Source organism: Dendrobates tinctorius, unplaced genomic scaffold (assembly GCF_039654945.1).
Source record: "Dendrobates tinctorius isolate UK_male_01 unplaced genomic scaffold, ASM3965494v1 ptg000159l, whole genome shotgun sequence".
Lineage (NCBI taxonomy): Eukaryota > Metazoa > Chordata > Amphibia > Anura > Dendrobatidae > Dendrobates > Dendrobates tinctorius.
In genome coordinates this window covers 6,459,406-6,485,866 of record NW_027361826.1, presented here as the reverse complement: position 1 = coordinate 6,485,866, position 26,461 = coordinate 6,459,406, and the positions used below count along the sequence as shown (strand labels likewise).

General features: G+C 43.1%; 1 protein-coding gene across 1 annotated transcript in view; it reads left to right on the top strand.

The window, feature by feature from the left end:
* The window catches only part of DMC1 (DNA meiotic recombinase 1), a 534,325-nt gene that overhangs the window by 239,735 nt on the left and 268,129 nt on the right, over positions 1–26,461 (top strand). The window contains exons 6-7 of the mRNA XM_073549424.1: positions 7,263–7,335; positions 22,515–22,606. Of these exons, the coding sequence (XP_073405525.1) occupies positions 7,263–7,335; positions 22,515–22,606 (165 nt within the window). The remainder of the gene's footprint in view (positions 1–7,262; positions 7,336–22,514; positions 22,607–26,461) is intronic.

Below are 26,461 nucleotides of genomic sequence, written 5' to 3'. Positions count from 1 at the left end.
GGAGGAAAAAACAAAAATACAAGCTAAGTCCAGAAAACTGGAGAGGTTGGCAGCTATCGGATTGCAGACCCCTGATCCTATCCACAACAACTAACAGTAGCCGTGGGGGGTTCCTACGATGCCCTAGACCCCTCGATCACAGCCCGAGAACTAAATAGGCCTAAAGAAAGAAAGGGGAAATCTAAACTGCCCCAGAGCAGACCCCAAAGCAATAGGCAGCCCCCAACATATAATGACGGTGAAGCAAGATGAAAACACTAACACAGATAGAAAGATAGGTTGAGCAAACGATGGGGCCCAAGCTAACTAAAAACGACAGGATAGAAAAGCTGCTGTCTGCAATCCGTAAAATACCCTACCAAAAAATGTCCCAACCGTCTGATAGGAAAAACAGGCCCTGAAGTCGCTAGGACTTCAAAAAGACTATATCAGCACTCAGGTAAATTCTGAAGACAGAGCAAAGAGACAAACTGATCAGAGACAAAAATGGAACTCAGCACACTCCCGACCAGGGATGGCTGAACTCCAAAAAACAAGGTAAACAAAACAAAACTAATAAGTTCAATAGCAGAGCAAAAACTTATCTTTGGGAAGCAGGAGTCAGACTGGTCTCCAAGAATCCAGCAGAGAAATCACCAGCGACTCAGAAGGGGGCGTCGGCTGACTTATATCCAGTCAGAATTTCCTGTTACCCAGTCATCATCTACCAGATCAGGTGTTTGGTAATCAGCCTCACTACCTTCCTTCACCAGAAGAGGGAGTTCATCAGACATCGACAGTGAAGGGGAAAATGAACTCACAACACCCTTCCCTCTGATATTACGATTGTGTGAGTTATTGGGCAGCCGCCAGTAGCAGCGCTAGCGCCAGCGCGCTCCAGCCATACCTTGTGCAGCAGCTAAGCGTCCTGCATTGCGCAAGCGTCCTTGCAGCGCCTTGCTTCCTCTGTTCACGCCGCGCTGCAGTTGCAGCTTATTTCTGCATCCGCGGTTGCAACGCCAGCACACTTGTTACCACGGTAGGTGTCGGACGTAGTGATGTTTTAACTACTCTGGTTTTTGCCTACCGCATGTGTGCCGCTGAGTCCCTGTGTTACTAACAGGCTCAGCGTTACTTTTCTATTTTTCCTGTAGCAGCTCTGTGCACTTAACAGAGACTGCTTGATTGCACCTGAGTGATATAGAACCCCGTGCACATTACCGCCACAGTGCTCTGTGTCTTCTAGCTGTTGTTCTTCCATCTGCCGCACGGTGGACCCCGGGCGGCGAACACGTTTATTTATATTTTTTTAAGAGTGTTCCGCCGCCGTAACACTTATATTGCGCGAGGAACGGCGTAAAAAAAAAAATAAAACAAATTCTTCACATGCTGTTGAGTTTTTCATCCTGCCTCCCAAAGATCGCAGTAAGGCTCGGCGCACAGTTACCCTACGCTCTGCGCTGGGCGCTTACACGGGGGTTTCCATGTAAATCTCTTGTAGTGCAGTGCGACAGATAGGCAGGGACAATAGGAAAATTCAAGGCAAAGTGTCTTTAATGTCCCAAATGTAAATTACAAATGGAAAACAACGGTATCCTCCGAATCGCAGCCGGGGGGTCAAAACAGTCTGTATCCAAGACCCGTTGCCAGGGGTGACTGCCCACCGTGTAACGCTGAGGGTGGTGCCAGGCGTTCGCTTCCCTGCACATCTGCAGTTAAGTTCACACCTAAGCTGGATGTTGCAGAGCCACCTGCTCTGCAGTTTGCAAACCAACACTGACACACCCACCCCTTTGCTGCAGGGTTCTTAAATGGAATCTGTGGCCATAGGCCACTTGTCAGACCTGACTGGAGAGAGCGAACTGCTCTATCCTGTAGTTCGCTCCAAAAATAAAATCCCATGCCGGGTTTTCTTAAATCTGCCTTGGGCAAATAGCTTGTCCAAGACCAATCTTAGTTATATTCTGCACTGCAATCACAGCTATATCTGTGATTGCAATGCACTCCAGTGGGTTTAATATGACTCCGTTCGCATCCTGGGGGACACATATCGACCCTCGCATATGATCCCCCTCACCACCTCACACTCTGAAGTACGTGAATCAGACAGAACCCCTGGCAGAAGATTCCCTATAATGAGGCAGGTGAAGGCACTGTAGACACAGTCTGACTTTTGATCCGGCAGTGTCTGTCTTTTTAGGATTGCATAAAAGTGCCGTCCGCCAGTTTTGTGCACTTCTGAAAAGAAGGACACCTCTGAACAGAGGCCAGATGGAGTCCAGAGTAACTCTGTGGCCTCATTATAGCGAATGGATCCCTCAGGTGTGTCATTTGAATCACGTCACTCGGAGATTTAGATGGAAACCCCAAAGTAACTACTGAGCGTAGAGCGACGGATAAATGTGATCCCAAACGTTATGTAAAATGTTTACAATAAAAGCTTCAACTCAGTCCACAAAAGAGCAAGCCCTCACTCAGGTTCATCATCTGTTAACAGAAATATAGCGGGCTTCCAAAGTTACTGGTAGCACAAAGGCTCTGGAAAAGCAAAATGGCTCCTCACCCTCCAAAAGAAATTCAGCAAATTCTGCCCTCCCAATTCCAAATCCCCCCCTCCCTTTTGAGCCTCACAGTGTACCTAAACCACATATTGCATCCAAGTTTGGCATTTCTGAAGTGATGAGAGCACGCCTAACTTATGGGTGTATGCCTCGAGAAGCACGGGTTGGGCATAACGTACTGGTGACGGGAACATACAGGTCACTACAGCGTACTAGTCACTACAACGGCAGTATGCAATTTTGACTCGGTAACATTTATTCTGGAAAATACCCATGGAGTCATAACTGTCATTAAACCTGTAGATAAATTTCCCAAAGGGTATAGTTTCCAAAATAGGTCGCTTGAGGGGGTTTCTGCTCTTCTAGCAAGTAGGGGTTCTGTATATGGAGACCGCAAACTGTTCTAGGAAAATCTGTGCCCCAGGAGGCAAATGTGGTCTGTTCCTTCCGAGTCTCTCTGTATGGCTAAGTAGTATTGTACAGCCACATAGGGGGTATTGCCACATTCAGTAGAAATTGTGGGACAAATTTTGGTGCAATTTTTACTAACTTTTTGTGTGAAAATGTAAAATCTGGGGCTAAAACAAAATTTTTGTGGGAGAAATATATGATTAATTGAGAGGTGTAGTTTGTAAAATGGGGTATTTATGGGGGGGTTCTGCTGTTCTGGCACCTCATAGGCTCTCACAGAGTGGGTCATGGCACCTGTGTAAGAAGGGGCCAGGACGGTAATTGTGGCCGAGGACACCAGGGCCTTGGTGTCCCGGCCTCTTCCTACAGAAAAATCGTCAGCTTCTAACGGCGTACCTGCTCGGGGTTCTGGTTCACCATCAGGAATTTCACTGCGGTGCGACACAGCTCCTGCACACTCAGCTTCTGTGCACAGGGTAGAAAGAACGGACACAGATACTGGCTCAGTTGCCAACCAAACAGTTACATTAGAGTCCACACAGCATGCTTCCTGCACTTTCCCTTTCCTGCTTTCTTTGTCCTTACGCACATTACGGGGTAGTAGCGCCCTTGGCGGTACCGCAGCATCACTCCTGTAGGACCTCAGGACATAGGGGATCCCGTTCATCTGTTTCCCCTGGATTTACAAGCTTCAGCCCTTTTTAAGATCTACCACATGGGGAATACTCTGCGCCCTTCACGACTTTTGGACCACGTATTCCTTCATGTTCCTGCTGCTGTCGTAAACTGCAATTTCCCGGGTGCTCTGTTCTTATCCAGCACCCGTCTGACTGTGTCCGTGCTTTTCTTTTTCGTAGCATTGCGTAGCTGCTATGGTGTCCTGGACTAAGAGCCCTTGTGAGCACTTCAGGCGTGCTCGCCCTTCTGAACTGTTCCTATCTCCTACACTTGCTTAACCCATGGCAGCACCTCCTACAGTTAACCCTATGTGAATTTCCTATAGCTATACCTAACAAGACCCATTAGTATACCCCCATCTAGTGGCCCACTACAGAACTACACTTACCCATATCTAGAAACTCTATACTAATAGTGCCCTCCACAATTGAACCCGAAGGATGCACCAGCTTAGCCTAATCTATGCATTTATATGTAGAACACAATACAACACAATATATTACAATATGTACAACATGGTAACACATATAATGTGGCAGTACCAATGAGAATGGAGGTAATACACAATAGTGTAGCAGTACCAGAGCAAAATTATATCTATACAACATATTTATATTAGAACTCCTAAAAGGGGAGGTGGCAATAAAGGGTACGTTTCAATTCACTCCCCTACACCTGCAAACCATAACTGTAAAATCTGGCGTTCCTTGCCTTCTGAGATTTTCACTGTGCCTGAAAAATATTTCCCGATTACATGTAGGGTATTGGCGCACTCAGGAAAAAATGAACCTCAAGTTTGTTGCAAAAAAAAATCCTATTAGCCCTTAGAAAAATTAAAAACATGGGGATAAAACAACATTTTAGTGGTATAAATCTAATTTATTTCTTCACCGCTCAGTGGTATAAAACTCTGTGAGGGACATGTGGTGTCAATATGATCACTGCATCCCTAGATGAATTCATTGTGGAGCGTAGTTTGCAAAATGAGTTCACATATAGGAGGTTTCTGTTGTTCTGACACCACAGGGTTTCTGCCATATTGACATGGCACCCTCAAAGCATTTCAGCAAAATCTGAACTCCAATATGGCGCCTCTTGCCTTTTGAGCTTTGCACTATGGGTTAAAAGTAGTATTCTTCCACATATGGGGTATCGGTGTACTCAGGAGAAATTGCACAACAAATTGTATGGTGCAATTTTTTCATGTTAACCTTATGAAAATGCAAAATTTTGTGCTAAAGTAAAATTTTTGTGAGGAAAATGTGATTTTATTTTCACAGCTCAACATTATAATTGTCTGTGAAGCACCTGGTGGGTTAAGGTTCTCACCATGCATCTAAATACATGCCATGAGGGGTCTAGTTTCCAAAATGGAGTCACTTGTGGGGGGTTTACACTGTTTAGGCACATCAGAGGCTTTCTAAACGCGACATGGCATCTGTCAATTGTTCCAGCAAATTTTGCATTCAAAAACTCAAATTACGCTCCTTCTCTTCCGAGCTCTGCCATACACCCAAATAGTGATTTTCTCATTCATATGGGGTATCGGCGTACTCAGGAGAAATTGCACAACAAATCCTATGGTGCAATATCTCCTGCTACCCTTATGAAAATGCAATATTTTGTGCTAAAACATATTTGTGTGGAAATTTTTGCTTTTTTTATTTCTACGGGTCAACATTATAAACTTCTGTGATGCACCTGAGGCTTCAATGTGCTCACCACACATCTAGATCAGGTCCCTGAGGGGTCTAGTTTCCAAAATGGTGTCACTTGTGGGGTATTTTCACTGTTTAGACCCATCTGTGATACAACACGTACGTGCAATATAGACGTCTGAATGAGGCCTAATACACATTGCCATGCATTTACAGAGCAGGGATGGTCAGGGAGTTTTGCCCAAGTCAGTAGTATTGGATGTTGGCTGTATTATATAATATAAGTCCTGCTGCAATAACTCTGATCTTGGCTGCAGTCAATAGCAGCATGTGTATTCACAGGAGAAAGGGACTTTTTGTCACTCATTATCCATAAGAATGAATTTCACCGGTAAAAACCTAATAGCCGAAGACATCCGTTTTTCTCATTCTTAAGTACTATAGGTGTTTTTCACAAATAGCAATTTCATCTATAGGTAGTTAGAGGTAAAAACACACACAAAAACACCACATTAAAATTACAATTAAAACCCGTGTAAAAATCCCAGCCTGAGGCCACTTTCATGTTTAACATCTTGATGTGGCTTCATCAAAAATCTTCATAAAGTACAGCACAATGCATGTAGTTAAACAGTTTGTCCATCACTTGAACATTGATAGGTCATCAATATCTGATCGGTAGGTGTGTGACACTTGAACTTTAAAGTTAAAAAAGATGCGTACTGAAAACACTCAGCACATAGCATGCAATAGATTTTCAAAAAGGAGTTCTTCATGATAATACAGTTGGTGGCTGAGTTCCAACATAGTGTTCGATGCACGTGTATCATGCTAAGAAAAAAACACAAAAATTGAGCTTGGTTTGAATTGATACACATGCAGCATATAAATGCATGTTGACATTGGCCATAAAACATAAAACCTGCAAAAGACAAAGTGAGCAAAAACCCTGCTGTAACTAAATAAGTAAAAGCAAAAGTGCATCTAAACAACAGAGTTTTTAGTAATATTGGTTTTGATCAAAAGTAGCATGAAAGCTATCCCACCACGACACGGAAACTCTGTTCGGGATAGTCCTACACTGTCTAAAATTAAAAACCTTGCCTTGTGTCAAAGTTGACCTCCATGTTTACATGTGTACTTTGACACAAGGCAAGGTTTTTAATGTTAGACAGTGTAGGACTATCCCGAACAGAGTTACCGTGTCGTGGTGGGATAGCTTCATGCTACTTTTGATCAAAACCAGTATTACTAAAAACTCTGTGCTGTTTATATGCACTTTTGCTTTTACTTATTTAGTTACAGCAGGGTTTTTGCTCACTTTGTCTTTTGCAGGTTACATGTATCATGCTGACTGAAAGCAGAGGTTCCCAAGTTTTCAGACATACTTGACAAGATAGGCCAACACAGCGATTTAGAACGCAGATTTGCGATTAACAACAATCACATTCACAAATACTCAAAAAAATGGAAGACCTGGAACAACAAATTTCATATCAAATAGACTTAACTATATTTTGAAGTTTAAACCTGGGCACTTTAGTACTGGGATGTTGTATCTCCTTCCAAGAATGTTACCCCATAATAAGGATTGTCGATTTTTTTTTCTTTTATGTTGTTATTCGATATATGTTATTCTATGCCTATTTGTGGGTTCTCTAGTTTTTAAATTTTTTTTCCGTACCTGTACAAAGTTGTTTATTCCCCACTCCCTTCCCTCCCTTCCTACCTTCCTTTCCCTCCCCTGTTTATTTCTAAAAAACAATAAAATTATTTGAAAACATATATCATGCTGACAGAGTGTGTCTGCTAAGAAATTGCTATGCAATTGCGATGGGGCGATTCAGCCGATGGCCTACGAAAGGCCCCAGTCATCATCATGTTTGTACTCCTATGAAGACTATGTGTAATAGAACTTTCAATGTAACTTCCATTTCTTTAGTGATATACTAATGTTTTATATTGATTCTCCTAGTGACTGCCCAGCTTTCTGGACACAATGGATACTCTGGAGGGAAGGTCATATTTGTGGACACTGAAAACACATTGAATCCTTTTTAACTGTATATTAATTTTATTGTTTCATACAGAATTTTTTGCATATTGTCTATGCAGAAAAAAATAGTAATTTCTTATTCATATGCCATTCATATGTTCATTTTGTACATCCATATGGCATTTGTTTTCATACATTAGTTAATAAAATTTACAAGACCAGATACAATTTCTTATGTTAATAACTGCAATGTATCCTTAAAAATCAGATCCAATATTAATGATCCGTATTGGATCCAATTTTTTTTGCACTCCCATAGAATTACATAGGCGATTCTCATCCGAAATATGGAAGATAGTTGGGCATACTGCAATTTTTTTTATTTTTTTCCACACGGCCAATCCTTCTGTGTGAAAAACCTGTCATCTTAGCAGCTCTATTGGGTGACTATTCACTAATTTTATGGAAAGTGGAACGTCCCTAAGAATGTGAAAACCTAATGAGGTGACTTGGTGTAAGGTAAAGGAATATTCCAGCCAGAATATATACACTCATGTCTGGGGCTGGTGTGCTACACACGGATTCAAACCCCTCAGGTCCCATACCAGGAATATAGTGAACCAGACTATGAAATGATTGATACTGTTTTAGGTCTAGTGCAGGACCTGAGGGGATAGAGTATGACACAAAAAAATGCAGAGAGAGAGAGAGAAATCCGGTATCCTCATGTTCTGTTAGTTGTTTCCTGTCATGGATCACACTCTGTGGATATCTCTAAGCTTTTTATTACATGATGTGCAATCCTCCATTACAAGATATTTCCTAACAACAACTAACCAACAAGTTCCAAAAAAATGACTATAGTACATACATAAACGTAGTGAGAGCCCTAGAGGCCACATCATCATCTAATATGTAAAGCTTAAGTGTGTGTATGTATGTATGTATGTGTGGGATTGGCATCCGCACCGTCGCAGCTACAGCCACAAAATTTGGCACAGTCACACGTCTGGACCCCGAGAGTGTCCTAGGCTATGTTGTGAGGCGAAATTTTAACCCCGCGCGTTCCAATTCACCAAACAATTTTGCCCCATCTACATAATGGGGAAAAAGTGTGTGCGTATCAAGCCCCGCCCCTCATGATGTCACAATGGTTGCCATGGCAACGCTGATGTCATCATAGGTTGCAAGCCCCGCCGCTCATTATGATGTCATAATGGTTGACTATGGGATGGAGGATGTGTGATGGCTATATGGGCACTGGACTATGGGATGAAGGATATGTATGACGGGTATATGGGCAGGGGACTATGAGATGAAGGATGTGTGATGGGTATATGGGCACTCGACTATGGGATGGCGAATATTTATGATGGCTATATGGGCATGGGACTATGGGATGGAGGATGTGTGATGGGTATATGGGCATGGAACTATGGGATGGAGGATGTGTGATGGGTATATGGGCACTCGACTATGGGATGGAGGATATGTATGATGGGTATATGGGCACGGGCCTATGGGATCGTGGATATGTATGATGGGTATATGGGCACGGGACTATGGGATGGAGGATAATTATAATTTGCTATAACTAACCACAGTTAGTTACTATGACTGGGCAGCGCCGGGCTCTTCAGCTAGTATAACATATTGCTACATCCTTTCTCTTTTAACTGGAGGAACAATTAAAATAATAAAACTATGGATACCATGACCAAGTTAGAAATATAACATATTAAGTCCAGTTAGATATAATCCTTTGGGTGCGCTGGCTTTCTGATAATTCTGCCAGCTTTAGTAACATAAGATGTGTCGCTGTCTACATCTGGTAGTTCTTTTGATTCTGGTAATATGCCTTCTGATATTGCCTGTCTCTGGCCAGAATCCTCACCCTGATGGTCAGCTGTCACTGTTGGTACTTGACTTGTACTTGTTCCCTCATTTTTTTGGATGTCAGGATACTGTTCAAAAGGCCATGAATCATCTCTTTCTTGCGTTTTTCTCAGATATCTCCGATTTCTCCTTAGTCTTCTTCCTTCCTCTGTTAGAATTTCGTAGGACCGAGGTCCTAGTTTCTGGACAACTTTTGCCTTTTGCCAGTGTTTGTCAAATGTGCTGCTTGGCTGCAGACGAATGTTGTCATTTCTCTGGAGCTCAGGCAGATCCTTTGCAGATTTATTGTAATAGAAAGCTTGCCTATCTTGATTCTTCTGTAATTTAGCTTTGACGCTTCCCAGCAACTTTGGCTTTAACAGATGACTAGCAGTTGGTAAGAGTGTCTTTGTACGCCTACTCATAAGCCTCTGTGCCAGACTTCTGTCTAGGCCTTGGGTGGGTGTGTTTCTATGATCCATTATAGACAGATATACATCAGTATCCGCCTGTTTTGCTTTCTGCTTGAGTCTTTTGGCTGTTTTTACTGCTGACTCTGCTTTCCCATTACTCTGATGATATCTGGGAGAAGACGTCTGGTGTTCAAATTCTCATTTCTTGCTGAAGGTTTTGAAGTCTTCCTGTTACTATGGGCACCGCACCAGGCAGGACGGAGTTCTCTGGAGTGGACCCTCTGGACCGTGGCACCGAGGGACCCCGGACGAGCAACCAGGTGTGGCCGACCCCTATACAGGGACCGTTAGGCGCAGGTCCGGGGGTTCGAATGCCACGGTAGCCGGAACCAAGAGGGGCGGCTCGGAATGCATCCGGTAAACTGGACTGGAACAGGACAGCAAGCTGAAACCCGGGTTGGCACGGTTTGTGACGGGCAGGAGATACGGACTCGGGTAGGCAGTGCTGGAGCAGGTACGGAGACTGGACTGGAACAGGTCCGGACGCAGGACTGGAGCTGGTACGGACCCAGGACTGGAGCCGGTGCGAACACGGGACTGGAGCAGGTGCGGATACAGGACTGGAACAGGTACGACCTCAGGACTGGAGCAGGTGCGGACACAGGGCTGGAGCAGGTACGGACACAGGACTGGAGCAGGTACGGACACAGGGCTGGAGCAGGTGCGGACACAGGACTGGAGCAGGTGCGGACACAGGGCTGGAGCAGGTGCGGACACAGGACAGGAGTTGGAGGAAACAAGACAGATTAGCACATGGAGCCTGATGACAGGCGAGCGCACGGACCCTAAAGTGCTGTAGGAACAACAGCGGTAAGGCGCCTCCACTAAGGGAGGACGGCCTGATATAGCTGCCGCTGTGCCCCCATTGGCCCGGCGGCGCTATCGGGGCAGGGCTCCGCCGGAGGCCGGGTCAGATGGGAAGAGCCGACCGCGGCCTACGGTGCATGCGCGAGACCCGCGGCTGGTGACGGGCCGCACATAGAGGAATGCCGACGTCGGGGCTGGGAGGAGCGCGGCTGCCGTACGCGGTAAGTATGGCCGCGCGCGCTGGTGCACCTGGCGGGGAGCGTGGCAGGGGACCCGGGGGGCCGAGACAACAGGGCCAGGGACCGTGACACTTCCGAAGTAAACTGCGCCGCATTGTCCGAGAAAACGATATCTGGAATGCCATACCTGGCAAAATGGGCCTTGAGTTTTTTAATTACTGTTGTCGCCCTTGTGTCCTGCAACAAATCATGCTCCCGGAAGTTAGAGAAATAGTCCACTGTAATCAGGTAGTTTGTCATTCCATGTGAACAAGTCTGTTCCTATTTTTGATCATGGCCTATGTGGAATTTCATGCGGTTGCAATGTCTCCTTTGGTTGTTTATCACAGCAGGATGCACATATTTCACATTGTACTATATAATTTTTTATGTGGTCATTCATTCCTGGCCAATAAACCGATTCTTGTGCTCGATGTAGATATCCTTCCATGCCTAAGTGGGAAGAGTGCAATGTTTTCAGTATGTCTCTTCTGAGAACTTCTGGTATAACTGCCCTGTCTCCTTTAAAGATGATTCCTTGCTGCACTGACAATTCATCTCTTGTTTGGAAGAATGGTGAAACTTCCCTTGGAGCATGTTGCTTGTATTTTGGCAAGCCCTGCAAGATGACAGTCTTTAAACTCTGGAGACTTTTGTCCTTCTCTGTGAAAGACTGGATTTGCTTCAACTTTTCTTTTGACACTGCAAGATAGTTACACATATTGATGGTTTCAATGTCTTTCTCCTCATCATTTGTGATAGGAAGATAAGCTCTGCTTAGCATATCTGCAATCAATAAGTCTCTTCCTCAACATTACCCAATGTCAAAATCATATTTGTGAAGTCGTAAAAGCATGCACTGTAGTCTCTTTGGAGCATTTAGTAATGGTTTCTTTGTAATGCTCTCCTAAGGTTTGTGATCCGACTGTACTGTTACCCGTCGACCATAGGTGTACTGGTGAAACTTCTCCATCCCAAATACCACAGCCAGTAGTTCCTTCTCAACCTGAACATATCCCTGCTCTGTTGTTTTAAGGGCTCTGCTTGCAAATGTGAGTGGCTGTTTGTTTTGCATTAATGTGGCTCCAAAGCCTTTTTCTGAAGCATCACATTGTACCACTACTTCTTGATCTGGATCGAAATACTTTAGGGTTGATACATCAGCAATAGATTTCTTTACTGATCCGAAAGCAGTTTCCTGGCTTTCTGTCCATTCTCAGAGCACATGCCCATGCCCAAAAATCGTTGGACTCCAGAAACATCAGTAGGGGTAGGCAACTGTTGTATTGCTCTCACCTTTTCAGGATCCACTTTTACACCATTTGAAGTCAGACGATGTCCAATATAGGCCACTTTTGCCATTTTCAGTTTGATTTTGTCCAAGTTCAGCTTTATTTGTTTTTCTCTGCATCTGTCCAAAAATTGTATAATCTTCTGATCGTGATCCTTGATTGTAGATTCCATATCTTCACCTTCTCCCACTATTAGTATATCATCTGCTATTGTTTTCACTCCAGGAAGTCCTTCCAAAGCCTACATTAATGTCTGCTGGAACACCTCTGGAGCGGGTTTTAGTCCCATGGGCATAATAATAAAGTAACTTGGCACTCAACTGAATTGTCCTTTTTAAGTGAAGTTTTTATTTATGTGCAGTCCTACAAAAAGACCTTTCGGCCTACATTTGGCCTTCGTCAGTCTGCAACAATAAACATGAAACAAAAGCATAAAGTCATAACAAGTCCTCATGATAAATACAAAACATAAGGTGAAAAACATATATCAGACAGTTGATAACATTATTGTTAATATAAATGTCACATGGGCATTCTCAGCCATTTATAGTGACCAAATGGTGAAGAAAATGTTGTCAATAAACTTGATTCTTCAGTCAGTGCCACATGCCAAAATCCATTTTTCACATCACATACAGAAAATATTTTAGCTTTTGATAGATCTGGTAGAACATCATCTAATGTTGACATTGGGTAGTGATTTCTTTTCAGCGCCTTGTTGAGTGGCTTAGGATCAATGCATATTCTTAACTTGCCAGATGGTTTCTGCACTATGACCAAACTGCTGATCCAATCTGTGCTCTTATGGACTGGTGCTATCATGCCTCTTCTCTGTAAATCTTGCAGTTCTACTTTTAGTGGTTGCATTAAAGCTACAGGCACTCTTCTTGTAGGTAATCTGGTAGGCTGCATGGTGTTGTTAATTTCTAGCCTATATTTATCTTCAAAGCACCCATCACCTTCAAATAAATCAGCATACTTTGTTTTTATTTTCTGAATATCCAAATTGTGCTCTACTTTTAGTTTGGGATTTGGTATATCCTGGGAAATGTCAACAGACATAATGTTCTGAAACTGTACTTTTATTAAGTCCATTGCCTGAACAGCTTTTACTCCCAATAATGGCACATGGTTACCACTACGCAACACGGTAAATTCAACTCTATAACTCTTTCTTGTTACATGGGTTCTGTATTTTGAGCTTACATGTCCCCTTCGGTTTCAGAACACTTTTGTTGTACATCACCAGTACCTTATCAGTTGGCTCAATAGAAACCTGCTTGTTCAGCAGAGCAGATGGAATTACATTGCAGCTTGCTCCACAATCCAGCTGAAATCTAATGGGCTTCTCATCCAACAAGAATGTTGCATAAAGCTGCTTGGCATCCTTGCCTACTGACTGCCTGACTACATTGACTTTCTCTGATGCAGTTGTAGCCATGTAATGTCCTCTGCACTGTCAGTGTCTGGTGTCACAGTGTGGAGCTGTCTGTACTGTTTGCCTGTTCCCAGCCTGCAGACAGCTGAGAAATGATTCTTCTTGCCACATGACCTGCTGGTATCCCCATATGCTGAACACTTGGTTTTGTCTCTCTCATGTCTTTTCCCACAATACTTGCAGTGGACAGTTCTTATAGGGGAGCTTGGTCTGGTCTTTCCTTTCATAGATACTACATGAACCTTAACATCATCATTATCATTGGTGCCTGCCATCATCTTTAGGCTGTGTTTTGTCAGCTCAGCAGCCTTGCAGATTTGCATGCATTTCTCTAAACTCATGTCTTCCTTTCTCAGTAATCTTTCTTTGAGATGACTGTATTTTATGCCACACACTATTCTGTCTTTGATTAAACTCCAAAGCCACATGTTGCTGCCAGTCTCCTCAGCTCTGTCAGATATCTGTCCACATTTTCACCATCCTCCTGATGTCTTGTGAAAAAATTATATATTTTCACTGTCTCATTTTTCTTTGGGTCAAAGTGTTTATCAAATGCCTGCACAATATCTACTAGGAGGAGGTTGTCTGTGTCTGGGAGTAAGGTGTGGGCTAATTCTCTGCCATTTTCCCCAATATGGTAATAGAGCAGCTTTACTTTTCGAAAGTTTGTCATCACTGGGGGCCACTGTGAGATCCACATACAGTGTAAACTCTTCCTTCCAATGTCTCCAAGTCAGGGACAGTTTACATGAAGTGACATCCAGTCCCTGAGGGGTCTTCAGACTAGTCTCCATTTTGCAGTAATGTCAGGGAATCTGTACTTACAGGTGCTCTGATCCTCTGTGATCCTCTGTACAGTTCCAGCCTCACACAAGCTTAGAGGATTTGCAGGTTCTGTGCCCAACTGCCACCATGTTCTCTTAGACCTCTTTCACACATCAGTTTTTTGCCATCAGTCACAATCCGTCGTTTTGTCAAAAAATCGGATTCAGCAAATGATTGTGCTGGATCTGTATTTTTCTCTAAGACTTGTATTAGCGACGGATTGTGAGGAATGGCCACATGTTTCATCCGTCGTCCGGCGGATCCGTTGGAAAATTTTTGTCTGTCGGCTGGAGACAATGGACGAAGTAACGTTTTTTGTGTATGTCGAAAAGTCGGACAGCGACGGATCCAGCGCCATCCGTCGTTAACTATAATGGAAGCCTATGGGCGCGGGATCTGACGCTATCCATCAAAAAACGGAAAACGGAATTCAGTGACAGATTCCATCTTTTAAAACCGAGCATGATTTCCTCTTTCTTTATTTTAACCCCCACGTCTGCTTTTTCCATTCTGGCACCAAAAAATTATTCTCTCTCTCTTTCTCTCTCCTGTTCCTTTAAATTCCTACTCCTCCAGCTTCGAAGGATCCATCAAAAAAAGGATCCAGTGCATCAGTTTTTTGCAATCTTCACTGGATCCGATTTTTTCACACTTTGACGGATTGTGACTGATGGCAAAAAACTGATGCATGAAAGAGGCATTAGTTGTTTCCTGTCATGGATCATACTCTATGGATATCTCCAGGCTTTTTATTACATGATGACAGCAAAGGTCCCATAAATTAAAGGTGAAATGGAGACAAGGAAGAACCCTGCTCCAACACCAAATGCAAAAGCTCAAAAAACTAATGTAGAGCCAGGAGAAACAAAAGAGCATGCAATATTTTAGATATAAAAAATATCAAAATTCTTTATTAAATCACAATACTACAACATGGATAATAATGAGGTGCTCATAAGAAGTGTGGAGTAAAGCTTAGAAACTCGTTAAGGCCTTTCGGGCTCATGGTGTCAAGCTGGACAATCCACTTGACCTCCATTTGCCCGAGGACCTTTTTATAATCACCTCCCCTTATTCCCATGTGTAGGACATCAATCCCCCTAACCTTCAACAATCCCGCATCACAGTTGTGATGTGCCCGAAAATGTCGCGGGATAGTTTTAAGCTCTGAGGGATCAGCTACAGTACTGGCTGCGCCAATGTCCCGCACATGTTCCCGTACTCGCACCCTCAGCTCTCTGGTTGTAAGTCCAATATAAATTGTAGGACACGGACATGTGGCATAATATATAACATTTGTCGTGCCACACGATATCCGTTTTTTGATCTTAAATTCCCTCCCACCATCCGAGGAGCTGAAGGTGGAGCAGCGCAGGACATTGGCGCAAGTCAGGCAATGTCCACAAGAGAAGGATCCACATAACGGACCACTGGATCCAAAGAAGTTTTTAGGGGTAGGTACATAATGGCTTTGTACCAAAAAGTCGCCCAAATTCTTAGAGCGACGTGGCGTCATGGATGGGAAATGCCCCAGGACAGACCTCAGGGATGAATCCGTCTCCAAAATGGGCCAATGTTTTTGTAAGATGGCGCGCATATTGCGCCATTCGTGATTGAATGTAGAGCTGAATCGTATAGGTCCATCTCCATTCGGCATAACACTCTTCTTGGTAGATTGTAAAAGACCACTACGCGGGGTGTGTCTTGCCCTATTATAGCCCATCTTAACACACCTGCGACTATAACCTCTCTTCAGAAAACGGTCACTTAGATCGTGGGCTTGTCTCTCAAATCGGTCATCAGTGGAGCAGATGCGTCGCATGCGGAGGAATTGTCCGACAGGGATGGCCCTCACCGTGGCCGTATCATGGGCCGATGATGCATGTAATAAAGAGTTTACGGAGGTGGGTTTCCTGAAAACGTCCGTCTGGATGTGCCGACAAGAATCGACCTCCAGACGAACGTCCAGGAAATCCACACTCCTGTCATCATACTTATATGTCAGGCGAATGTTATGGCTATTATCATTCAGAGACCTCATGAAATCCCTGATCTGGTTGACAGTACCATCCCACAAAAACAAAATATCATCTATGAAGCGGTACCAGCACAGCACATGGGAAGCGTCCCGCGGGCCCTCGTCGCCAAACAACCTCCTCTCCCACGCGCCCAGGAAGAGGTTGGTGTTCGAAGGCGCACAGGCCGCCCCCATGGCTGTGCCCCGCTTCTGTAGATAAAAATGGTCTTTAAATGCAAAAAAGTTGTGGGTTAAGATAAAGTCGACCAGCTCTAGGATCAGTCCACACAGAGGGCCATCCAAGTTGGAGGTCCCCAAAAACAAGCGAACAGCATCTGCTCCCAACCGATGGTCGATGCAGGTGTAGAGACTTTCTACGTCGGCAGTAACGAGAAGGATGGAGGGTTCCACAAAGATGCCATCGACCCGCGCCAGGACGTCCGTTGTGTCACGGATATAGGATGGGAGTGTCTCCACCAATGGTTTAAGTAAAAGTCGATAAATCGACATGCAGGCTCACATATACCTCCAATCCCCAACACAATAGGACGCCCTGGGGGGTCGAGGGCATCTTTGTGGACCTTGGGTAGGAGATAGAATGTGGGGGTTCTGGGGGACTTAACCACCAGCCCATCCAAGACCTTTTTGGTGATGGTACCATTTTCAAAAGCCCTCTCCAAAATAACTCGAAGTTCATGTGCAAAGCTGACCCTAGGGTCTGAGGATAATTTTTGATATGTTGCCGGGTCCCTCAGTTGGCGAAACGCTTCCCTCTCATATTTACAATTGGGCCACACCACTATATTCCCCCCTTGTCAGCTGGCTTGAACACCACATCCTCCATAGACTGTAATTGGGAGATCACCAGACGTTGTTTATGAGTTAGGTTATCCGATCTCCATCGGGGGGGACAATTTCTTAATGTCCTCACTTACTAACTAAGTGAAAATGTCTACAGAGGGACTGATAGCAAAGGGGGGGAATCTAGTGGATTTGGGCCAAATTGAAGATGGAACCTTACTTACAGACTGGCCATTCTGTTCGGCAAGCAAATCCTCCAAGTCACGGATTGCCTCCCTCTCAGTATCACTCAGGGACCCGGGAACATGGCTTGCAGTATGAAGTTTTTTCAAAATCAATTTTCTTGAGAATAAATGGAGATCTTTCAGGGCTGTGAAATAGTTAAATGAGTTAGTGGGTGAAAATGTTAATCCCTTACCCAAAACCTCTAACTGTATCTCAGTAAATACATGATTAGACAGATTCAATACCTGTAAGTCACCCCGAGAGCTGCCCTGGGAAACCCCCGATCCAGACGCTTTATTTTTTGAAGATTGGTGAGTCTCAATCCTCTAGGACGAAGCTACTTTAGAGCCAGTGTCTGACCCAATGCCCCTCTGCCCCAGATCATCCTCCTGAGTGGAGATATTAGATCGTAGGGAGGCGGATCTTGACCGTGAGTAAGACGTATTCCTATACCTTGGGCATGAACGACCTGCTGTATCCCGCCATTTATACACTCTGGAAAGTTGTTTATCCTGGACATCCCTTTTACATTTTTTTGCTTTATTTGCTTGGATGTCTTGTGCCCATTTTTGTAAATCAGAATCAATCTGATCATTCAGTTTTTTCAGATCATCACTGGGCATCTCCTTATGCAAAATGGACTGGAGTCCATCAATTTCTGTTTCAATAGTAGTAAGAGATTCCTGGTCCATTTGTTTCAAGAGGACCATAAAACCTTTTGAACAGTTATTGATTAATTCCTCCCATTTATTCTTAAAGGTCTCATCCGAGACCGGAAATGAGGGAAATACTTGGATCCTAAGGCCTCTAGGTATTAACTCTTTCTGGATATACTGGTCAAGAAACTGATGATTCCACCATATCCTGGTGCGTTTACGCAACAATTCCTTAAAACGAAGGCTAACCTCCTGTAAATCCTTATTAGGAGTACCGCATTCCCCGTCCACACCATTCTGAAACACATCATTTAATTGCGGTCGGCGTCTGTATGCACGGTGCGCTCTGCCCCGGGTTTCCCGGCGTGTGCGCACTGTGTTAGACGCCTTTCCGTGGCGAAGGACCTGCAGATGCCATGGCGCATGCGCCACAAGTGCCGATGCCATTGGTGGATATCGGTCACATGACTGGGGTCAAGGGCTATTTTAAGGCCCTATCGGGACATCCTGAGCTATCTCCTCCTTGACAAAGCGGCGGGGGATGTCGCGAAACGCGTGTCGGGGGTTCCACAGCTGGGCGCTCCCCTTCCTCTCCTCCCTGGTAAGTCGTCACATGGGTTTCCTGCAAACTTCTGTGGGCACTTTTTATGGCTGTACTTCACCATACCCCTTTAGCAGGCAGCACTGGAATTGTACTTAGCCACTGAGCTTTAGTGATTTAGTTCCTGGATGTTGTAATGGTATTTCTGTATGTGACAAGACATGTGTTATACTCCCATTTTTCTACTTGCTGGGTTTTCCATCTCAGCTGGGGATGTTTGTTAGATTCCTGGGATTTATTGCCCACACTTCTTATGAGCACCTCATTATTATCCATGTTGTAATATTGTGATTTAATAAAGAATTTTGATATTTTTATATCTAAAATATTGCATGCTCTTTTGTTTCTCCTGGCTCTACATTTTTATTACATGATGTACAATCCTCCATCTATAATAATAAATGCCTTAAGCAGCTTCCGGTTGTAACAACTTCCGTCCAGTTGTAACCGGTGACGTCACCGCACACCTCTTTCCATGTTAACCCTCAAGCGGCGATGACGGCGTGAGTATGAGAGACGGAGTGAGAGAAGGGGTCATATGTGGAGTGAAGGAGTGAGTGGACGTGAGTGGAGATGGTGAAAGGTGAGAGGAGTGCGTGTTGAGGAGTGTGTGTGTTGAGGGTTAACATGGCAAGAGTTGTGATGCTATCACATCCTCCCGATGCGATAGCATCCGGCCATAATCTAGTTACAAGATATTTCATAACAACAACTAGCCAACAAGTTCCAAAAAATGACTATAGTACATACATAAACGTAGTGAGGCCCCTAGAGGCCACATCATCATGTAAGATATTGCTACACCTCACATAATCCCTGTTTCACACACTGAAATTTCTCACATCCTACACTAGACATTGCACAATATCAGTTTTACATAGAATTTATCCTGTAAGTGGATCAGGACACTACTTTGAAAAAGCATTACAGATGTTTTGATTTGTAGGAGTATAGATAGGGAAATCCCCATACTGGTTTAAGGAAAAACAACAACATATTGTTTGAGTCTTCTGCAAATTCCCAGTTCTAAGTTAATTTTAGCATTAGTATGATTCGTTGCATGTTATAGACTGTGTAGACATTACAGTATTTCAACAGTTGTCAATAACATATTTGTCACAGGTTTACAGCGACAGAGGAGCCAGAAGACCGCAGCGTCTGATGGCTCCTACTCCTGCTCTGAAAAGAAACACTTCACCTACAGGGTTTAATCGGCCATGTTGGGAGCTCTGAGAGTTAGGGCTCTCAGCTGAGCACAGTTACCCACTCCTCTTCTCTGTATAATCTGGGTCCTGAGTAATAAACATCCTCAGAGATAGCTTATGCTGCATGTCTAAGAGGATGGTTGTTTGGTGGTTATACAGTGGGGGAAACGAGTATTTGATCCCTTGCTGATTTTGTAAGTTTGCCCACTAACAAAGACATGAACAGTCTATAATTTTAAGGGTAGCTTAATTTTAACATCGAGAGGTAGAATATCAAAAATAAAATCCAGAAAATCACATTGCATAAATTATATAAATTTATTTTCATTTTACAGTGAGAAATAAGTGTTTGATCCCTCTGGCAAACAAGACTTAATAATTGGTGGCAAAACCCTTGTTGGCAAGCACAGCTGTCAGACGTTTTTTGTAGTTGATGATGAGGTACATGTCAGGAGGAATTTTGGTCCACTCCTCTTTGCAGATCATCTCCAAATCATTAGGATTTTGAGGCTCTCGATTGGCAACTCGGAGCTTCAACTCTCTTTATAAGTTGTCTATGGAATTAATGTCTGGAGACTGACTAGGTCACTCCATGACCGTAATGTGCCACTCCATGACCCCCAAAACATAATGTTTCTGTCTCCATGCTTGACAGTGGGGATAGTGTTCTTTGGGTCATCGGCAGCATTTCTCTTCCGTCAAACATGGCGAGTTGAGTTCATGCCAAAGACCTAAATTTTTGTCTCATCTGACCACAGCATCTTCTCCCAGTCACTTACAGAATCATCCAGGTATTCATTGGCAAACTTCAAATGGGCCTGCACATGTGCCTTCTTGAGCAGGGGGATGTTGCAAGCACTGGAGGATTTTAAAACATTACTGCGTAATGTATTACAAATGGTTTTCGTGGTGACTGTGGTCCCAGCTGCCTTGAGATCATTATTAAGCTCCCCCCGTGTAGTTTTAAACTGGTCTCTCACCTTCCTCATGATCAAGGATACTCCACGCGGTGAGATTTTGCATTGTGCCCTACGATTGACAGTCATTTTGTATTTCTTTTGTTTTCTTACTTTGCACCAACAGTTGTCTCCTTCTCACCCAGTGTCTTACTTATGCCTTTGTAGCCCATTCCAGCTTTGTGCAGGTTTATGATCTTGTCCCTGACATCCTTAGAAAGCTCTTTGGTCTTGCCCATGTTGTAGATGTTAGAGTCTGACAGATTAATTGAGTCTGTGGACAGGAGTCTTTTATAAAGGTGACTATGTAAAACCGCTGTCTTTAATGCAGGTAACGAGTTGATTACTAGTGTCTAACTGATCTGTAGGAGTCAGAACTCTTAATGGGTGGTAGGGGATCAAATACTTATTTCTCAATTTTCTGGATTTTATTTTTGACTAGCTGAAGAGCCCGGCGCTGCCCGGGCATAGTAACTAACTGTGGTTAGTTATAGCAAATTATAATTATCCTCCATCCCATAGTCCCGTGCCCATATACCCATCATACATATCCATGATCCCATAGGCCCGTGTCCATATACCCATGATACATATCCTCCATCCCATAGTCAAGTGCCCATATACCCCTCACACATCCTCCATCCCATAGTCAAGTGCCCATATACCCATCACACATCCTCCATCCCATAGTCCCATGCCCATATACTCATCACATATCCTCCATCCCATAGTCCCATGCCCATATACCCATCATACATATCCTCCATCGCATAGTCCCGTGCCCATATACCCATCATACATATCCGCCATCCCATAGTCCCGTGCCCATATACCCGTCATACATATCCTCCATCCCATAGTCCAGTGCCCATATACCCATCACACCTCCTCCATCCCATAGTCCCCTGCCCATATACCCATCATACATATCCTCCATCCCATAGTCAGCCATTATGACATCATAATGAGCGGCGGGGCTTGCAATCTATGATGACATCAGCATCACCATGGCAACCATTATGACATCATAATGAGGGGCGGGGCTTGATGCACACACTTTTTCCCCATTTTGTAGAAAGGGGCAAAATTGTTTGGTGAATTGGAACGCGCGGGGTTAAAATTTCACCTCACAACATAGCCTAGGACACTCTCGGGGTCCAGACGTGTGACTGTGCCAAATTTTGTGCCTGTAGCTGCGACGGTGCGGATGCCAATCCCGGACATACACATACATACATACACACACTTGACCTTTATATATTAGATATTCTGTCTCTCAATGTTAAAATTATCCTACCCTTAAAATTATAGACTGTTCACGTCTTAGTCAGTGAGCAAACTTACAAAATCAGTAAGGGATCAAATACTTATTTCCTCCACTGTATGCAAAGGCATTTGGTGGGTTTATCAGTGACTGTTGCTTGGTTTAGTAAGTGTGATAATTCCCTTTCCTTTTCCTACTTTGTTTTTCCCCCTTCCTCCACTCCCCGGTGCTTTCCTCTGCTATATGTGAGTGAATATTTGTATGCCTGGTTTTAGGTTGCCCCTGTTTGTGTTGCCTTGTTCGTCTGGTTGGTGTATTGCAGTGCACGGCTGCTCATCAGGCGGATTCAGGAGATAATGCAAGGTACGTGGCCCCGGCATCTTTACCTTCAGAAGTAACCCAGGGAACAGGGCGAGCTAGGGCGGTCCCTAGCGTTAGGGACAGGGAAGGATCCCCTGGTCCTGGGTCAACCGAGAACCAAGTCATGACAATAGGTTATATTGTTATCATACTATTTAATTTGGTGTCACAAAATGTATTGTTTTTTAGAAACAATTATTCCTTAATATTGTTTGTAGCCGCCCAGATCGTCTTCGAGATATAGCTGATCGATTTGGTGTGGATCATGATGCAATGCTTGACAATGTGTTATATGCCCGGGCTTATACAAGTAAGAGACAAAACATGTTTAAAATTAATACGAGTTTGCATCATACCCATCTATATAAAACACAGCTTGAGGCTAAATTCACATGAAAGTATGAAAAAAATCTGATTTTCATCCTAAAATAAACATACATATTTTTTATCTGTATTGTGATCATTAAAGCAGTACGCATAATTGGTATTATTCCATAGGGTGAACGCCATAAAAAATAAAATAAAAAACATGCCAAAAATATTGCTTTTTCATCATACTGACTCACAAAAAAGTGAGCATAAAAAGATCAAAAAGTCTTGTGTAAAAAAAAAAAAAAAAAAAAATGTAGAAATGAAAATGCCAAACCACCCGCAAAACAAGCCCTAATATGGCTCATTTGGCAAAAAATAAAAAAGTTACAGCTCTCAGAATGTATGGCAGTGTAAAAACAAATTCACTTTTGTAAAATATTGTTTTTAGCGTGTAAAAATAGCAAAAGCATTAAAAAAATTAAAAAATAATCTAAATCTGGTATCACTGTAATCGTACCGACCCGACAAACAAATTGATCTTATCACTTTTAGAGTATGTGCACATGTTGCGGATTTGGCCCTGTGGATCCGCAGCAGTTTTCCATGCGGTGTACAGTACCATGTAAATCTATGGAAAACCAAATCCGCTGTGCACATGCTGCAGAAAATTCCGTGCAGATTTGCTGTGGTTTATTTTCCGCAGCATGTCAATTCTTTGTGCGGAATTTGCAGCATTTTTACACCTCTTCCATTATAGGAGTAGGCAGGTGTAAAAACGTAGGCGAAATCCGCACAAAATCTGCAGAAAATCCGCAGGAAATCTGCACTAAATCCACAGGTAAAACTCAGGTCATTTTACCTGCGGATTCTGCCAATTCTGCATAGAAAAATCCGCACAGCAATCCGCAACGTGTGCACATACCCTAACTGTATGGTGAATGTTGCAAAAAATAAAAAAACAATAGCTGAATTGCTGATTTTTGTTCTGTGTTTGAAAAATATGAATAAAAAGCAAAAAAAAAAATTAGCTGCCCCAAAATGGTACCAAAAAATCTGCAATTCATCCCACAAACCATAAGCTGTCATACAGCTCTGTTCACCAAAAAATAAAAAAGTTACAGCTCTCAGAATATGGCGACAAAAAAACAAAACAAAACAGCTTTTTATAAAAAAGCAATTTTACTGTGTGATAGCAGCAAAACCTAAAAAAAAAATAAATCTAGTATTGCTGTAGTCGCACCGACCCGAAGAGTAAATCTGCCTTATAACTTATATCGCACGGTGGACCACACAAAAATAAAAATGAGAACTAATACTTATGTCTGTTTGTTCATTCTACCTAAAAAAAAAAAAAAATATCCTTCACTCTCCGCTGAGCGCTTACGTCTTGGTTCCCGTGTAAATTTCTCAAAACCATGATTCAGACAAAACCCCAGACGGAAACACTCACTTATGACGTAGATGGAGTCATTTTGGACCGGTCTGTGTTCAAGTGGTGTCCCATCATTTTAGGCATCTTTTTAGCGTTCAATTGTTAGCGACCACAAATCTGTGCACGTCTAAAAAAATGTATATAACCGAAGTAGATACCAAATGGACTCTAAAGTGTCTACATGTGCCTCATTATGGTGGGTGGTTCCATTCCATTGGGGATTTTGTTTGAGTTGCATTTTTGCATTTACTTGGAAACCCTGATATACCGTAAGTGCTCAACGTAGAACACAAGAATGTAATCCCAACCTTATTCTGGAAGCGATCAAAAATATTATATAGTCAAAACTATTACCAATAAAAACCCTAACTCATCCTGCACAAAACCAGCACCCACTCAGTTGCGCCATCTGTCACTGGAAATATTAGGGTTCCCACGTTACTGGTAGAACCGCCTCTGGAAAGTGACATTGCTCGCACCCCCTAAAATAAAATCCAGTGAATTCTGTGCTTCCAAATGTCCCCCGAGCCCCACTGTGCCTAAACTACAGTAAGCGGCCTGATAATTGGTATTATTGTAGCAGGGAGAGCGAACTTAACAATTTACGGGGTGCGTATCGCCAGAAGCACAAGCTGGACACAATGTATGGATGCAATACAGTGTATAGCGGCACTACACTCTATGGGGGCACAATGTATGGGTACTAAACTGGCATATTTGCAATTCTCAAGAAAAAAAGCCTGGTGTGGATGTTGAAAAACAGTCACTGCAGCCTTAGATTAATTTGAGAGGTGCAGTTTCTACAATGGGTTCACTTTTGGGGGTTTTCTGCTGTTCTGGCACCTTCGGGACTCTGCAAATGTTGCTCACAAACTATTCTTGCAGAATCGTGCTCCAAAAGCCAAATATTGTTCCTTCATTCTCAGCAGTGACGTGGCCAAACAGTAATTTCTGACAACATATGGGCCAGCACAGCATTCGCAAGAAGGAGAGCTCTCCTGTTCTGGTACCTCAGGGGCTCAGCTAATGGAGCCCACAAACTATTCTAACAAAATCTGCTTTCTAAAAGCCAAGTAGCACCCCCTCCCATTAGTTCCATGCCGTGTGCTCAAACAGTAGTGTACAACCACATATGGGGTACTGCCACATTTGGGAGAAATTGCATAACAAATGTGGGGTACAATTTCTCCCATTCCCAAGTGTAAATTATAAATTTGGTACTAAAACAGTATTTTAGTGGAAACAAAATAATTTGTTGTTCTAACATCTAAATATTATAAAATTTTGTGAATCACTTGTAGGTTAAAAGTGTTCAGTACACCCCTAAATTAAATCCTTGTGGGAGTCTAACTAGCCACGAAAATAAGGCAGGTCAAAAAAACAGCAATCCAAAACAAGAGAAAAAACCCTCAAATGACTTGAATACAAAATTAATACCTTTATTGAATGATACAGAACGGTATGTTAAATACAATCTTTCAAGGGCAACGTATCCCTATGGTGACGCAATAACATGTCTCCCTATCACGCTTCTCTGGGGGGCATGTTCTCGTGTTACTGGACACGGCGCCCAGAACTTCTGAACTCACGGTCTTCCAACACAGGCGCCGCACACATGTGCTTAATCAGTGGGGAAAAAAGTATTTAGTCAGCCACCAATTGTGCAAGTTTTCCCACTTAAAAAGATGAGAGGTCTGTAATAGATATCATAGGTAGACAACAACTATGAGAGTCAAAATAAAAAAAAAAAAATTACCTTGTCTGATTTGGCAAGATTTATTTTGCAAATTATGGTGGAAAATAAGTATTTGGTCACCTAAAAACATGCAAGATTTCTGGCTCTCACAGACCTGTAACTTTGTTCTTTAAGAGGCTCCTCTGTCCTCCACTCATTACTAGTGTTGAACGATACCACCCGATATTGAAAAATATCGGATCGGATTGGATCGGCCGATATCAAAAAAGTATCGGGTATCGCCGATTCCGATCCCGGAAGTCCCATTCAAGTCAATGGAACAGGAATATCGGAATTAAAAAAAAACCTTTCTTTCCTTGTAGGTTAATTCTACACGAAGAAAAACAACTAAGAATAATGTAGAATGTATTGGGGGAGGTGGAGGAGACATTAAAGGCATAGAGGGTTAGCCCAATCAAATGGAATAGCAGGAATACATTTTTTTTTAAAGATGTTCGGAGTTACAAAGATATTGACTATGCTATCCTTTTGTATATTTTGTTAGATATGTATGTTTCACTACTTCCATGCTCTTCACCTTCTTTTTTTACTTCTCCAACACTTTCTCCTTCATCATCCTCAGCAGCAGCATCTTTTTCATCAACTTCTTCACCTTATTCATCTTCTTCTTCACCTTCTTCCTATTATTCTTTTTTTTTTACATTCTTCATCTTCTTCCTATTATT